General features: G+C 41.6%; 1 protein-coding gene across 1 annotated transcript; it reads left to right on the top strand.

Moving 5' to 3' along the window:
• The first annotated feature begins 183 nt into the window (after positions 1 to 183).
• tarbp1 (TAR (HIV-1) RNA binding protein 1) lies at positions 184 to 16,510 on the top strand. Its single transcript, XM_084735940.1, has 29 exons — positions 184 to 1,359; positions 2,070 to 2,167; positions 2,265 to 2,334; positions 2,729 to 2,883; positions 2,978 to 3,030; positions 3,148 to 3,245; positions 3,343 to 3,478; positions 3,568 to 3,664; positions 4,492 to 4,581; positions 4,698 to 4,845; positions 4,953 to 5,222; positions 5,491 to 5,588; positions 5,691 to 5,831; positions 5,931 to 6,166; positions 6,282 to 6,525; positions 7,406 to 7,594; positions 7,798 to 7,997; positions 8,076 to 8,147; positions 8,274 to 8,394; positions 9,009 to 9,119; positions 9,236 to 9,385; positions 9,480 to 9,566; positions 9,661 to 9,866; positions 10,597 to 10,678; positions 10,770 to 10,941; positions 11,274 to 11,459; positions 12,093 to 12,217; positions 13,070 to 13,206; positions 15,492 to 16,510. The coding sequence occupies exons 1-29, from the start codon at positions 441 to 443 to the stop codon at positions 15,670 to 15,672; spliced, it is 4,872 nt and encodes a 1,623-aa protein (XP_084592066.1). The 5' UTR covers positions 184 to 440; the 3' UTR covers positions 15,673 to 16,510.
• Positions 16,511 to 17,169: the final 659 nt, after the last annotated feature.

Consider the following 17,169-nt stretch of genomic DNA (forward strand, 5'->3'; position numbering starts at 1 on the left):
AAATTGTGAGTCTGTATTACAGTTCTGACAGAAATATTATATCTATCAGATGAGCAACTTCAACCCAGAAGTCTTGAGAGTAGCTATGAATTAATTTTCTGTTTTAAAGAAAGAACATAATATAGGGGAAAGGTCTTATGCAATAACTTATAACAAGGAAAGTATCTGCAACATCTTTTCTGTACTAAGATATCTGGAAAAGTTACCATCTATAAGAAAATTAGGAAAATAACTCCCATATGAGGTCAGTGGATATACTTTTTCAGTTTCAAAATATGAGTACTACTCCTTTACTGTCACGCCCACTTCTCGCGAGACTTTGGGATTACGTTTGCGGAAGTTTACATTCTGGTTGGAAAAACGTGTTGCTCATGGCAGTCGTGAATGAAGCCGGCTGCAGGGTATTTCTTTTAGCTTGTTCGCTAACATAGCTCTCTGCAATGTATTCTGTTTTAATTAACGCGGTCTTGTCCAGCTCTCCTGACTATGGCCTTTTATTCGACTCTCTGTCCTGGCCGAGTGACTCGTGGCCGGAGACGGAGCGGGTGGAGGCGCTGACAGCCTTCATTGAGGGACTCGGACCACTTCTGGCTGACTCAGACGCGATTCAGTTTTCAGCTGAGAAAAGAAGATGTATTAAGAATAAAATCGAGTCTGTGATTTGGACCGGGTGTCTTCCCCTTCTCTCCAGGATATCAGCTGAGGCCGGTGAAGGCATGCGGTGCAGGGCGAGCATCGCTGCTGTCTGCCGACTCGTTAGTGTCAGTGTCCCGCTGTGTGACGAGGCTGTGCCGGGGAGGGTGGCTCTGTCTGTCCTGTCGTCGCTCCAGCTGTCGGAGGAGGAGGTGCTCAGTCCGGGACGACTCAGCGTGGAGGTTGCCAGTGAAGTAATGGCTGCTCTCATACCTGCTCTGTCAGCGGATGAACAGCTCACACTCACCACCCTGTCAACTGCCTTATCCTGCATCAAAACCCTCCCTGATGCACTGGTGTCCAAAATCACAGTCAGGCTCGTCTTAACCCTCCTGAACTGCTGCAGCGGTGCGAGGTTAGAAAACAGCCTCAAGTTGATCCTGGATGATCTGTGCAGCTGGCACTCCTCCGACCGCACACCTGTGGTAACAGAGCGGGCTCTGCTGTGTCTGACTGCCCTGTCAGACCACCTGCTGAGACCCCACAGCCTCCTCCCATCCTCCAGCTGTGAGCCTCGTCTCTCACTGCACTTCTGGACGATGGTTCAGGATGGACTGACGCACAGAGACAGCGTGTCACGTAAGAGGGCGTTGTACCTGCTTAAAAAGTGCGTGGCCCTGTCAGAGGAGGAGGGGGTGGACTGTCCTCTCTCTCCATCAGAAGAAGGTAAAGGTAAAACTCAGATTTAGTGATGCTGCATCAACTTTAAAGGGATAATTAGTATTATTTGAAGTGGGGTCGTATGAGGTACTACAGTCAGTGTATTGCATCCACTTTGGAGATGCAGAAGAGTACCAGCACAAATGCTGACCAATATACTGTTGTGGTCAGCAGCAAAAGGTATTTAAGCTCCACCCTAAAAAAATCAATATCAAAGGCATAATATGCAAAAATAATGTATAGACTCAGAAACATAATATCCCTGTCAATCATCACATATGACCCATGAGTGTCATGGTGGCTATATCTGCACAGACCCTGACCCCTGCCTCTTATTATTTTACTGTGCTCGGGATGCTTTACCAACCCAAAACCTCAGTAGTTTGAGTCCATGGAATGAGACACAACAATAAACTATTTTTCTAGTGCATGGTGAAGGTAAATGGTGAAAATATTCTAAATACAGCATACACAGCTGATACAGAAGTGGCTAAAATACCTTTTGTTGTTGAGTCCATGCACAGCAGTTAATTGCTTAGCTTCTGTACTTGTGCTCCTTTCTGTTGCTTCAAACTGGGGGTGTGCCAGCCACCACAGCTAATTCACTAACCATCAATAAGTACCTCATACAAGCCCACTTCAAATAATTTTAACTATCCCTTACGTCCATTGGTGTTTCATGGTCTGTCTTCTTGCTTTTCTGGAAATTGTTGCAGACGAGATCTTGTTCAGATGGACCCCAAACAAAAGCAAGTTGCTCAGAGAGTTCTGGGAGGATTACGCACTGGTGATGGAGACCCTGGAGGAAAACCAGGTATAAAATCCCTCATTAATGTTGATTTGCTGTCACTTCAAGTGGCAGGCATCATGATACAGCTTTGTAATGTTACCTGTCTCCTTTTCCTCTGCAGGTTCATGTCGTCCGGCCAGTTCTAAACAGAATAGACACATTGATCCAAACAACAGTGAATGATGGTCAAGGTAACACTAGAACTGAGCAAAATTAGAGTTACTTTTGTATCCACGTGGTGTAGGTTGAATCTAGTAGTGCAACTGTTGTTAAAACTTTATGACAGTTGAATGACCACCTCATTAGGGATGGGTATCAATAACTGGTACTAAACCGGTATCAGTTTCTGACTGGTCAGTAACGAAATATCGATAAGCTCCTGATACTGTTATTGGAATTGTTAACAATTCATCAAATGTTTCAACTTTGCTTTTTTATTGCAAACAATTGTAAGGAGAGTTTTCAAAAATGGTGAAAAGTACATAAGTTAAATAAAGTTCTGCAAAACTTATGTGTTGTGTGATTTGTCAACTTTGTCGGTAGTTTGTGCCTCTTCTCTTTGTCAGTTCTCTGTCTGTGTTGCAGCTTCAGGTCAAGGCCTCTTCCACCCCTCCTGGCTGCTGTGTGTCTACCAGCGAATGTTCCACAGTGAGAATAAATCCTTAATGAGAGAGGGAGTGTGTCATCTGCTGGAGCTGCAGGTCCTGCAGCAGCCAGACTTTGCTTTGGCCTTTTCTCAGGTACACACTCACACAATATATTTATTCAGTGTCATTCAAGCACAATCATGGATAATGGCGTTAAAGTTTCCTCTTGTGTTGCTTTGCTCCTCAGTTCATCGTTGGCCCTTTTATGGATGTTCTCTCTGAAACTTCGCTCTTCTATAGGTGACGGTTTAAAATCATTACACCGAGAGAGAACATAAAATACCGCAGGAATTACTATGTTAGTAAGTGGGATTTTTTGCGCCAGTCCTCATTTACTCACCTTCTCTCCACATGTAGGTCAGTTGGGCAGAGTGTAGGAGATTGTCCTGAGCTTGGGGCTAAACTCCAAGTCTTCATGGCCACATTCTTCAGCAGCCTACCATCAGAGCACAGAGGTACAGAAGCCACAGAGAATACATGTTAAGAAAGCTCTGACTCACTTTTTGTGACTAAAAGGTCTGTCCATCTCTTACTATTGTGCTTGCCCTGCAGGCCATATGTTGCTGCAGATGATCCAGCAGCTGTGCTCTAAGCACTGGTGTGCAGTACCCCTCCTCTTCCTCTCCCAGGCTCTCTCCAAACTCCCCTCAAGTCCTCTGCTGGGGATCGACGGGCTCATTGCTCTCAGGTACCTCATCATGCTCACAGTTAGACAGACTGTGTCACAGCTGGTTATACTTGATATGGAAACTCATTTGAATCTGTGATGTTTCACAGGGAGGTGCTGCGCTGCACCATGATCACTCATCAAGTCTTGCTGAGAGGTGCTGCTCAGTGCTTCCTGCTGAATAGCGCCTTCTGTCTCACAGATGTGGTAAGACGATTAGTGTACATAATGCTAAAATAACAGAAACAACTATAATGTGACAGCTCTATTGTCAACAGAATTTTTATCAAAGCTCATTATGTGTGCTTTTTTGACTCCTAGAAGAACTCAGTATATCATTGCTTCCCAACAGTTTTTCCCTGGAGCCTGCTTACCTTTACCTAAGAAAAGCTGACACCCCCTCATTCTTAACAACATGGCTTCTATGAAAAAGATTGGCAGAAGGGAGCCTTATTGCAACATACCAAATGAAACTTTAAGATATGGTGACGATGCCAATAATGTATTAACAGATATCTGATGAAGCTGACAGGTAGAAATGCTGCTGATGGAGAAGTCATCGTAAACTAAGTAGTTAAGCAACGAGATCCAAGGCTTAACAGTACAGATACATGCGGGCTAACTTACTGACAAGCAACCATTACTGTTGCTCTGTTTATCTAATGTGTTGTAACAGCTTATTAATGATTTATTAAGTGTTTACAATCTAAATATAAACCATTTGAAATTCATTTATAAGGGTGGTGTTATTGTATTGTGATAATAAAAAGTTCTTTAAGAAAAGGATCAGTGATTACACACTAACCTCCACCAATGATGACAGTGTGATATTTGCTCGGTCATACTAGAGCATCAAAAATAGATATTAAGTAAAATGAATATCTCTGGCAGTCTGAACACCAAACACTGAATTTGCTGTAGGGCTGTTGTGCTGCAGGTGTCAGGTCAGGTGCTTCTGTTATTTTGTCCAACCCTATGTTTTCGTACACTGCTGTAAAGTTAGTGAGGCATATAATTGAAATATCCATTTTCAGAGTGCAGTGGCCCTAGATGATGTTTTTAGTTTCCTGATGGACTTTCGTGCAGATGAGTCACTCTGTAGAGGGACACACATGTGGAATCAGGTATGCTGTATTACAGACATTGAAGGGAACACTCAACCTAACTTCTTCAAATGACACTTAAGGGATGTTGTGTGACTGACTGATTGCTGCCCCATTTTTTTGTGACATTGCTGCAGACTTGTGCCTGGCTATTGGACAATGAAGGCCGCTTCAAGCCCAGAATTATGGATGGAGAGTGTACTGGTGATGCCACAAAGGAAGAGACTGTAAGAGGTTATGTTCAAAGTGAGATTTACACCTATCTCAGAGTCCCAGCTAGCACAGGTAACTCTGAAGCAAAGCAGTCATAGATAAAGTGAATATATGTATATACACAGTGATTTCAGTTATACTTGTTTGAGTTTGTGTAAGTTATTCTCCCTGCCCATCAGGTCACACTGAGAGGTTGCCTGACTTTAGAGAGGCTGATAAGTTGGCCAGGGCCATTCTTCTGTGTGTGGACATGGAGAGGAATCAACTCGGGGCAGAGATCAGCTGCACCACCCTGGAGTCAGTACTATCTCCGCTGCTGGACACCCTGAGCAGAGTCAGCACCAATATCTACATGCCTCTGCGTAAGAGTGACAAGAGCCTGCAGCTCATGCTCCGACTGTTCCAGCTTGGAGGAAAACCAAGCTGTCAGCATGCTGGACAGGAGAAAGGTTTGTGAGGATAACACTGACTCGTTGGTATAGCTGTCCACCCTTATGCATCTGCAGGAGGTACAGTAGGTGGACATGTGCATTCTTTGGACATATTACCCTGATATCTGTTTATTTCATGGCTATGCCATTTTACAATTTGGCAAGGGATATCCTTTTCTCCCTTTTAAAGGTATCAATGTATATTTTAACAAACAATGCAGGAACAACATTTCAGGAAATGAGGGATTCTTGAGACATTCAGCTCTTCTCACTCTGCTTTTCACAGTGGATGATGTGATGGTGGCCTTGAAGAAGCTCATTTTTAAACTTGTTGATCCAGTCCAGGAGTTCATCCTGAGGCGGCTGTTTGGGGAGCTGCAGGAGGTAAACAGCAGGTCAAGCAAGTCACCATCACTCCAATTTGCATAGATGCCCCTAGTGGCTAGCTCTGATGTGTGCATGTACTGTATTTTTTTTTTTAAACAGCTGTTTGATGTGGAGCGGGCAGAGCTCTATCTGTGTGTCCTGAGGCAGCTGGCGGTCATATACAGCTCTACATCTCAGCACACATATTTCACTAAACTCATCAAGCACAGCCTTAAAGTCATGCAAGAACCAAGCCAGCAGGTACAAAACAAAACATTCAAGCCTTAAACAGCACACATGAATTTCTTAAATGAGTTTGGTTGTTTTATTATTTAATACTGATTATTTTTTCCCTTGCAGATCCAGTCTTTGTCAAACCAGGTGGCTACTGCAGTTGCCATGGCATCTCTGGCTACAGTATGTAGTCTTATGGAGCAGGAAGTGACTGACGTGGGGCCAGAGACAATTTCTGTCCTGAAATCACTGAATGACTACTTTTACAGTCCAGTTTCATCTTCCTCTCAAAGTCAGTCCTCTCTGGAAAACTTCAATAAACGCCTGCAAAGACCACAGACAGGAGACAGTTCAAGTGAAAAGTCAGTGAAAGTCTGTTTAAAGTACTCAGGAAGTCTTAAAATGTATGATAAATAAATAAATAACTATTCAGAATAAAAGCTGGGCCTGATGAGGTACAATCATTTTTTTCTTCAGTGATGCAGGAGTGCAGGGGCCTCTGCTGAAGGTCTGGGGACGCATCGCTGCCAATTTCATGCGGGACCAGTGGATTTGTCTGAGCTTCTTGATCAAGGCTGTTAGGATTCCAGAGTCTATAGAGATTTCCAGAGCATCTGAGACTCTCAAGGCCGCTCTGAGCTGCAGTGTGGAGGCCCTGTCTCTGCTGCCCAGTGACCTGGTGCTGCCTGTACTCACCTTTATGGAGACAGTGCTGCCACAAGTGAGTAAAATTATATAACCTTTATTTAAACTCAAAAAAACATTGAGGACTGACCTTCATTTACAATGATGTTGAGCAGACAGTTATTTAAAATATACAAAAAAGTATTCACCCCCTTGAATGCTTTCCCTTTTTGTTACTTTTATAAATGGGACCATGGTCGATGTAATTTGGCTTTTTTGACAAAACCTCTTTAATGTCAAAGTGAAAACAGATTTCCACAAAGTAATGTTAATCAATTAAAAATATTCACCCCCTTTAAAGTGACTGACCTAATTCAACAGAGGTCCAGCTAATTGGTGCTTTCCGTCTCACAATTAGTGAAATGGAGATCACCTGAGTGCAGTGAATGTGTCTCAAGTGATTGTAGTAAAGACATCTGTGTCTGGAAGGTCCAGTCACTGGTTCATCAGTATTCCTGGCTACAGTTTCACCATGAAGACAAAAGAACACTCCAAACAAGTCCAAGAAAAGGTTATGGAAAAGTATAAGTCACAGGATGGATACAAAAAAAATGCCAAGTCTGACTGAGACCTGTCCACACAGGCTCAGTGCTGTGATTACAGCCAAAGGTGCATCTACTACATAATGTTTTAAAAGGTGAATATTTATGCAGTCACCCATTGTTTTCATTTTGACATTAAAGTCAAAAGTTTTTTGTAATTTTTTTTTTTTTTGGTCAAAAAAGCCAAATTATATTAACCAAGATACCATTTATAAAAACAGTAAGAGGGGAAAATATCCAAGGGGGTTAATCCTCTTTACAGCCACTGTATATTTATGTTTGCAATTAAAATATGAAGCATTTCTTACAAAAATTAATATAGTATCTGAGTGTGTTTCTGATGAAGTGTCTGGTTTGGTGATGTTTTGATCCCAGTTACCACTTTCTGAGGAGGCCCTCTGTGTGGAGGCTGTGACTCTGAGTTGGGAGCTGGTGCAGGGGCTGAGCACTAATGCCCATGACTTCTGGCTTGCTCTGAAAGGCTTCGTCTCCATGGCCTTCCACCATAAACTGCTCAAGCTGACAGACACTCAGGCTCCGACGCTTGTTATCACCTTGACACAGGTAATTATTCTAACTTTTAATGCATTTAAGTAGAGTGAAATGTAAATTGTTTTAATTCCTTTGTGTTGAATTATCTATGAACTATATAGATACAGCTGTAAAATAATGAAAAACTAATTAAATTGAGGCTGATGACTGATGATGATTTGCAGTTTTCTGTTACATGTATATATTTATTAGTGGTGGTGTTTGGTTGTTTTCAGATTGCCACTGAGCTCATGGAGCTGTCTCAGTCAAAGAGCGGAGTGTTCGGTGTGCTGCTTCAACACTGCTGTCAGACGTGGCTGCCCACGGACGAAGGCAGCAGTGACATGGGCAACACCGTGTTTTCTAGTGTTTTCAACCACATAAACATACTCACTGAGGCTTGTGTCTATGGACCAGTGTTCAGGAGAGATCAACGGTAACTCTCAGCAGCACTTCTCATATTTGTTCAATTGTTTCTCAGGGCTGTTTTAACTCTTATCATGTCCTTTCCAAGGCTCATCCAGGATGTCCAAACATATGTGGAGCAACTGGGTGAAGAGTGTGCGGCCAATGTCGCTGTTGCAAGGTGAGCTGCGGTTCTCTTTGTTGTGGCAAATCTCTCCTGTAGGGCTGTGATTTAAACAAGTGCCACTAGGTGTCTCTCTTGCTGTGCAGATGTTTTAACAGTTGAACCACTGCTTTTATTTTCCAGTGACGACAGAGACGATCAGTTGCCCCGCACATGTGTACTGGCCTTCCTCAGCCACCTGAATGCCTCAAATCCACAGCATCAAAGATTGATAGAGGAGCTAGTTATGGCTTTGTTGAAAAAGGTAGGCTTTAGATTAGTTTGGGCTGTGGGATATAGTTTACAGCCACAAAATTAATGAGACTATTTTTTCCAATATCAAAACCTAGTATGATGTGGCAAATGTATGTAAAATTATGTGATATGTTTCACATAACTCTTAAAACAAAACAAACCTCAAAAAATTTATGAAATGTTGAATTTGCTGGAAATCATTCTTTTGAACATGAGTATGATCATTTTATTATGGCACAATTCCACTGAAAGTCAATAAACAAGAAAACTCACCCAAGCTGTAAGATCAGTTTTAAAGCTTTGTATCTCACGTATCTTATTTTTTGTTTTCTTCTGAGTGTAATTTACAGATATATTCATTATGACATTTCATATGGCAACCTATAAACACGTCTTAATCCCTCTTCTTATGTTCTGATCCCCGGCTTAAAAGAGCCGAGCTCTGATTTGCAAACAGTATTTTTTTGCACTCTGTTTATGTGTGGCAACAAATACTTAATTTGCTCTTGTACTTGACATATGGGGATTTTTTCATTAAGATAATAGGCTGAGCATCAGTTACAGCTAATTTAACAACATTTAACACAGTTTCCCATTATCTCCCTCTACCCCCCATCTATCCAGGATAATGAAATATCAAAGTCAAAAGTACGTTACTATAGCAACTCCCTGCAACATCGTGTCAAAAACAGAGTATGGCAAACACTGCTGCTGTTGCTGCCCAAACTGAAAGAGGTAAGACAATTACACTCACACTTACAATGGCACAGGAAATAACCACTCAGAGGACAGTAACAGTGTGTGTGTGTGTGTGTGTGTGTGCGTGTGCGTGCGTGCGTGCGTGCGTGCAGGAGTTTGTCGCCACTTTAGTGACTCGTGTGTTTGAAGCTGGATTCTGCAGTAACCAGGCTTCAGTCAAGTACCTGATTGAATGGATGATGATTCTGATCCTCGTCCACTATCCACAACACATGGACAGCTTCTGGGCCTGCTTCAACATGGTGAGTTAAAACCTTAGACACATACTTAGTAGAAAATACTATACTATGAGAGATATAGTTCTATTATTGACCAATGCCTGTGTTTTCTGTGCAGGATCATGAAAAAACCAAGACAAGCAGCTGCACCTTCCTGTCTGTCCTGGTACATTTCAATGTCATCATTCCTAATCTTAAAGATGAGGTAAAGCCTTTGATGTTTTTTCTCCACTCAGACGCCGTCCGTCTCGCATCACCTCTCAGTATCTACAAGATCTCTCTCTCCCTGTGTATTTAAGACCATGCAGCTGCGTAAAGCGCTGGACATCATCCTGCAGTGGTGCTTCAATCATAACTTCAGCGTGCGCCTCTATGCCTTACTGGCCCTAAAGAGGGTGTGGAGCTTGGCTGAAGTCCGGGCAGAGGAAGGTGCAGATGGATTTGGAGGGCTGTCCACTGTGATCAAGGCCTGTCTGAACCAGGCTGAGGCCATGCAGAGCACCGGGTGAGAGCAGGACAGATACAGCAATTACAAGAAGTTTTCCTTTGCCTCTTTTGGCTGCGCTGAGTCAAATTATGCTGTACTAATTTGCATTTCCACTTCCACTTTTAACACTGCAAGCTGTGCTGAATTGTCCCTGAGATGGTATTTGTCTGGAGGCCAAAGCCAACCTTGACTGGCCTCTAAACAAGTTGCAGTGACATCTCATCAACTAAGCAGTTCGATCCCCCTTTTTCTTCTTCCGCCAAGCATGTGTTACAAGCAACAACTGCAAACACAGAGTGATTTCATGTCTGTGCAGGAGAGCAGAGAGAACAGTGTTTTTAAAAGTCATTGTGTTCAGCTCCCAGTACTTTTTCAGCTTGTAACTGAATCTCTGTGGTTTGAAGTTTAGTTTCTCTCCTGTGTTGCTGTTTTTATGTTCAGATATTTGCTATGTTTGTTAGTTACAGCTGATGAAAACATATCCGATTGTGAAACAATAGCAGGCTTTTATTGTGAAGAATTTATAGGAAATGTTTGTTCGACGTCTTAAAGCTGCTCTTCTCGAGCTAAGCTCATCCTCAGTTCAAGTGGTTAGCTCTGTAGTAATGAAGTGCAAATCCAAGCTGTGCTGGGCTGATTTGCTCAAACCAAGTCAAGCCAGGCCAGCACATCTGTATGGGAAAGGGTTACTAGTTGTAGTATGTAAAATGTATTTATCTGAGTTTGTATTTGCTGTCTGCCCATTTAGAAATGCCAACAAGAACTGGATGAGGATTCAGGAGCATTTCTTCTTTGGTGCCTTTCATCCTATCAGGGATTACAGTGCTGAGGTGTGGTAGTACGTTTCTGTTGAATGGATCAAGCCTGTTAAAATACGGTTAACACTGTGTGATTGCATACTTCTTTATTTTTCTTTCCTAGACCATATTTTATACTTTTCCCAGTCTGTCAGAGTTGGCTGATGATGAGTGGATTCTACCCTGGAAGTTTGAGAAACTGTTGTGTTTCTCTGAGAGTCCATCTTTTCCTCTGAGAAATCCTGACCCTGACCTGAGCCGACTCCAGCCTGGTGACTGGATCCAGCAAGACAAAGGTACAGAAGCAAAAAAGCCCCAGGCACACACAATATGAATTATGTGTATATTTCTAACATGACTTTTAAAGATTTAAAATCATCCCTAAATACTTCACCTCTGTTTCTTCTTCAGACTTTTATTGTTATAATGTTGTGTTTTGTATTGTTTATTTACATTCAGTAAGTCTGTTGCAGGTAGCTTTTTAATGGAAAAGCAGACAGACTTCGTGTTTTTTAGTGTCAAACAGGAAGCATCAAGCCAAGCTGATTATTTTTCTAGGTTTTTGGTTAGCTAGTATTGATGCTTTTGACAACTTTACTTTGAGTGTGCATGGTGTCGTATCTCCCAGGTGAGCAGAATAAGGAGGACCGCTGGGCCGAGGTGCAGAAGAAGATCACTCCCTGGAGGTTGGGGATCCAGGAGCAGGAGCCTGAACTTCAGCTGGTTCCACAGCAGAGGGCCGCTCGACTGGGCAAACTGCATGGCTCCCTGCTGGTGGTAGCCTCGCTTATTGACAAGCCCACCAATTTAGGAGGTGGGGAGCAGTACAACACATTAATAACTTGCTTCACTTCTTGGGCAAGAAATAACAGTAAAACATCAATGAATTCTCCTCGATTTAATATTACAGTCTTTTGTTTGGTTTCACGATGACGATCCTGGCAAAGAGGTCAAACACAGCTGCCACTAAAACCAATTGCTTGAGCCGTCTTATCAGAGTTTAGACAGGGAATGCCAAGCGTTCACCATAGACACTCCTATTTTATGTTCTGCGCAAGTGTACTCCAATGCTTTTGTGTCAGATGATAAGGGGGTGAATCAATCAGAATTTGTTTATAGAGGAAAAGACCCATTTTCAAAACCAATATTGAAACTGGGTGATATAAGCAAGAACATTAGCTGTTCTGTAAATGTTTTACCTGAAATCACCTTCTCATTGCCGTTACAGGTGTAGCTTTTTATATCTCTGTGCCACTGATGTTAGACTGGTAGTTGTTTTATGCTGAGTCATGTCAGTCATAGATTGTGTAAAAAGAACAGTCCCCTTCCTCCCTTTAAATGTTACGGGGTTTTTTTTTTCCAACAAAAAGATGACATCATGGCAATTTAAAGATGATATCAACTAGGTGACACTTTGTACTCTTTTGTTTGTTTTTTGTTGTGCTAGGCTTGTGCAGGACCTGTGAGATCTTTGGTGCCAGCGCTCTGGTTCTGGACAGTCTCCGCCATGTCAGCGACAAGCACTTTCAGTCCCTGAGCGTCTCATCTGAGCTGTGGCTTCCTCTGTTGGAGGTGAAGTGCACAAAATGATCTCACATTTCACTCCATTGATCAGGCTGTCGACTCTATCTTGAAGAGAGCTTTTCGCAGTGGGCTAGTGACCTGAAAGAATGCGTGATATGTGACCTGGTTAGCTTTGGGTCAAAATGGCCTCAGTCAAGATCAACATCAAGAGCAGCAGCCAGAATGATTGAATGCCATAGCCGTAAGCTGAAGTCCTTCTAATGGCTTTCTGACAACCTCTGACCAAGAAAACTGTTACATCCTCCTTAAGATTCCAAGAAAACCATTTTTCAATCTGATGGTCTCAGTAACTCAGTTGTTGTGAAGCATGCCTTGGTGGTGATTTTAGAAAAGTTTTATTTCCACTTAGAGATATTAAGCATTAATAGGTGCACACTGTCAGTCGCTAAATGCTCAGTTCACTAGAGCTTCACCATTTTTTAAAGTCGTATGTTTTCTTTGTCTTTTTTAATGTAGTGATATATATCATATTGAGGACTGTTTATCACGGTATTGGTATCATTGCATCCCTGATAACTGCTACGATGGAAAGGGGCAGGAACCCAAAACCCAATGAAAATGAATCTAAATCTTGAAATTCTAGGGAAACAAAAGGTCTTGGCTCTCTGAAACAAAAAGCAAAAAAGGTAGCCACATCTTCTTTTAATGATGTTACAGTATGACAGCCTGTAGCGTATGTCCAGGTAGGGGGGATTATATCCCACCACAATGTTTTTGTGTGTGATAAAGCACTTGCTTTTCACCTTTTTAAACGTATATTGACTGTTTTGTCTCACTTTGTCTGATAGGAAACATTCATTTCCATTATTTCTAAGATTACAAACTGTGTCTGTCCATCAGGTGAAGCCAATGGAGCTCACTGACTTCCTGCAGCTAAAGAAGAGTGAAGGGTACTGCATTGTTGGAGTGGAGCAGACGGCTAACAGTCAGAACCTCCAGGACTACCAGTTCCCTGAGAAGACCCTGCTCCTTCTGGGGTATGACAGCATTAAAAACTCTATCTTATAGTCAAGTTGGGTCAGAGAAAAAAAAGCCTTTCCATCTATGTGTTAATCTGCAAACAACCAGGTATGCATATAAAGTATACAAGCTTCTGCCTCCCCTTGCAGCTCTCGCATAGCTAAAGGCGTTAGCTGACGAGGCTATTTAATGTTATCTCACTGGTTTAGTGCGTGTCCCCACAGGGCCTGTGCCTCTCCTCTCCATGGTGTACCTGTCGGGGCATGCTGGCCTGTAATTGTGTCTCCCTGAGGAGCAGCACAGAGGAAATAAATTACACAAACCAATATGAGCAGTGTGATGACAGCAGCAGAAAAACATTCACCTTGTGTAGTTTGAGACACGATGCTGCCCTGTGGCTTCCATCAGTTGGGTCAACGGGACACAAAAATCATTTCATTAAACCAATTGTATCTAGTCAGAGCTATAATTACAAGCTGGTGCAGTTTGACAGTAGTTGTATGATTCATTCTCCGCACTGAACTGCAGTTATGCGGCTGGCCTGGCAGAGAGGGAGAGATGAATATTTATCACGACGTCTGTGTAGGTGTCCTGTTTTGTTTTCGCCTGTTCAGTGACAGAGGTGTGAGCAGCACTGTTAACTTAAACACCCCGTGTGTGAGCTGAATCTTGACTGCTTTCACAGCTGCGCTCCCTCAGCACAGCACGGCCCGGCTCTAATCTCTCATCAGGTTGCTATTATCTCACCCAGTTGCACTCGGGATAAGTGTAGCTCATCAAATCATGCTTTCTTACTGTGTGGCACTCTCTGTAGACCCACTGAATGCCAAACTCATTACCTCTTTATGTTTGCTTTGCATTGCCCATATTTCTGGATCTCAGTATGTACTCAGTTGATTACAGTTTGAATTGCTCTTGGACTTGAGCTCATGAGTCATCTGTGTAAAAAAGTCTTTTCATGATAATTGCAAGGACTTGAGAAAATGAAGGATTAACTTGGCTGCTCATGGTAAGGGTTCTTAAATTAAATCATCTGGATAGGATCATTAAGCCAAATGAAAGTGGAAATTAAAAACATCCAGTCACAAAAAATGTTGATTGGGGTGTGCAGTATATGATACACATCAGGATTAGACTGAAAAGCAGATGGTCTGGTGTTATATATCACACATCACGAAGTCAGTGTTGCCTTATTGCTCACATGATGAGCATTCCAATCTAAGCCAAGTCAGTGACTGTAATTAATTTACAAAACACAGTGGGATATAAAAAATGTCCCCTACGCTTTGGAAAAGACATGATGTTTTAGGCATGAAAATGGTCAAATATAAAGGAATAATTCCATTTTTTGGAAAACGTGTCATTCTTTTGCAGGTAGTAAGATGAAAAGTTTGATACCACTCATGTCTGTATGATGAATATATATCCAGAGCCAGCAGCCGTTAGCTTAGCTGAGCACAAAGGCTGGAAATTGGGGGGGGGGGGGGCAGCTACTTCTGTCCAAAGTACTTATACAAGCACTTCTAAAGCTCTCAAAGTAACACCTTATATCTTGTTTATTTAACCAGTAAACCATACAAACTAGGCCCTGACTGAAACTGGATTTTTGGGACTGATACCGACAGGGAGGAAAGAAACTGTTATATATTAGTCAATATTCTTTATAGAGAATATCATATATAGATATGTACATAAACAGTTTTTGCAATGATGTGATATAGAAAAATGGTTCAGATATACATAAAATGTTGCCCATAAAGATAACAAATCAACACAACCTGCATTATGTTCTGTTAAGAAGAGGTTTTCATATAGGTGCGTATCGGACAACAGAGGTTTTATTGCAAAGCTAAGCCAGCATATTTTCCAAAAATATTTAATTATTCGATTTAATACTGCTAACTTTATATGACCTACATAAGCAGACAAGACCATCCACGAGAAGACTGGCTATTTCTGTAGTCATTATGTCTGCCACCGGGTCAGATTATCCTTGAAATCGGATGAAACAAGCCTGTGTTTACTGACTCTTTTCTGAGGAGTTAGAGTGAGTAGTACATCAGCTGGTAAAAAAGCAGCTGCAGGACATTTTTTATTTACCTAATTTTAGTTTTAGTTATAGTTTAAGGTTATGGTAGTGGAAAGACTACCGCGTTTGTCCACAAGTTCCTTGTAGTAGCTTTAATGTATACTATGTATTTTTTCCCACTTTTTACTTATATACTATACTTTACACTTTATATTTTTTTTATTTCATTTCACTCTACAGTATATCTTTTTTTTCTCTTTCCTCTTCTTATAGCAATGAACGGGAAGGTATTCCTGCCAATTTGCTCCAAATGTTGGATGTGTGTGTTGAGATCCCACAACAAGGGGTCATCCGTTCACTCAATGTGCATGTGAGCGCTGCTCTGCTGATTTGGGAATATACACGGCAACACCTGACCTCTGGCTCAGCTGAAGCCGTCTCAAGATGCAACTGAAGAGGAAACCTGCAGTGCAGCTCTATTGACATGATATCTGACCTCCAGACGTCGACCTTTCTTGCTCCTCTCTGGCAGCAAGTATGAAGAGTGTCTTGGGGGACTTTGAATGAAAATGTAAAGATGTGCAGTTTAACACGGCCTTGCTGATTTGGGAATACACACTGCAACACTTGACCTCTTGCTCAGCTGAAGCTGCTTCAAAATGCAGCTGAAGAAGAAACCAGCAGTGCAACCCTGTGGACATGACATCTGACCTCCAGACGTCGACCTTTTTTGCTCCTCTTTGAAAAGTATGAAAGGCATCTTAAGGGACTTAAAATGAAATTCTGTGGACTTCAGCTGTTGTGCGATGCTACACACAGTTCATGTCAGGACCTTAAAGGATTTTTATGTTCTGACTGAATATAACTCCATCCCATCAGGGTATATCCTATTATGTGGACAGCAGTCATCAGTATTTTTTTTTTCGTGCCTTAATGAGAGTCATGAATAGAGATCGGCTCTGGTTATTACATCTAAATATTCCACCAGGCATGCTGCTATATTAATGGAGGCGATCTCTGTGTTGGCAGAGCAGAAGCATAAATGAACAATTTCCCCTTTGCGGAGGAAATGTCTTGTTTATGTGAGCAATTAGTTTTTGCCTCTGAGCGCCAGGACTGGACTGTAATGCCCATACCCAGGAAATTATTAGGCCTATAGTTAATATTATAAATGCTGCTTTTGTTTATAGGCATAATTTTCTGTGTTTTCCTAATGTTTTTATTGCAATTTGTAATTTTAAATTGTCAATTCTTTTTTGATACAGTTGAATAAAATAAAACGTTGACATTGATTTTGTGTGGAAACATTTTTTTTTTCTTAATTGTGGTGAGTGATTGCGTCAACATATGTGCAAGAGACATGCAGGCAGCCTCTAAAATTCTTATATCTGCAATGGCTTATGTTCAGAACTGGCTTACAACATTATGTCTCTTGTTGAATATTAAAAAAACTTGTGTATGATGGTTAAAAGACAACCAGTAGAGGTGACTCATTCTAATGTGTCCCCGTAAGGGCAGGAGCTTAACATTGTAAATGAGTTCAGGTATCTTGGGGTCACATTGGCCTCTACATTAACATGTAAAGGTCATGTGAAAAAGGTATCAAACATCACATTTAATTCACAAAATCTCAAATGAGGCCATGTCTGACAGTTAATGCTGCCTGGATGTGTTTTTTACATTATGATTTTTTTCCACACATTGAATATTGTTTTACTAATTGGTCACTCACAAATGTAACGATTCTTAAACCGATAGAATCACTTTTCAAGAAAGCCGTAAAGTCTAAAACCACTTTTATTTCATTACTGTAACATTTTGGAAAAACATAACTTGTTGCGCTTTAAGAATTTAAATTTAAATGCTTTAAATATGCTATTTTATGCAGAATTCTGTCCTCTTTTTATAGCTGAGTTTTGGGCATTTGTGTTTGAATTGTCATTTATAATGT

The sequence above is a fragment of the Lutjanus erythropterus genome, chromosome 14 (genome assembly GCF_056507025.1).
Source record: "Lutjanus erythropterus isolate fLutEry1 chromosome 14, fLutEry1.hap2, whole genome shotgun sequence".
In the NCBI taxonomy this organism is placed as follows: domain Eukaryota; kingdom Metazoa; phylum Chordata; class Actinopteri; order Lutjaniformes; family Lutjanidae; genus Lutjanus; species Lutjanus erythropterus.

Coding starts and splice junctions, on each gene's coding strand:
- tarbp1 (XM_084735940.1), top strand. CDS start 441: ATGTATTCTGTTTTAATTAACGCGGTCTTGTCCAGCTCTCCTGACTAT. Junction 5,223..5,490: donor GCATGCTGGACAGGAGAAAG/GTTTGTGAGGAT, acceptor TGCTTTTCACAG/TGGATGATGTGATGGTGGCC. Junction 7,595..7,797: donor TTGTTATCACCTTGACACAG/GTAATTATTCTA, acceptor GGTTGTTTTCAG/ATTGCCACTGAGCTCATGGA.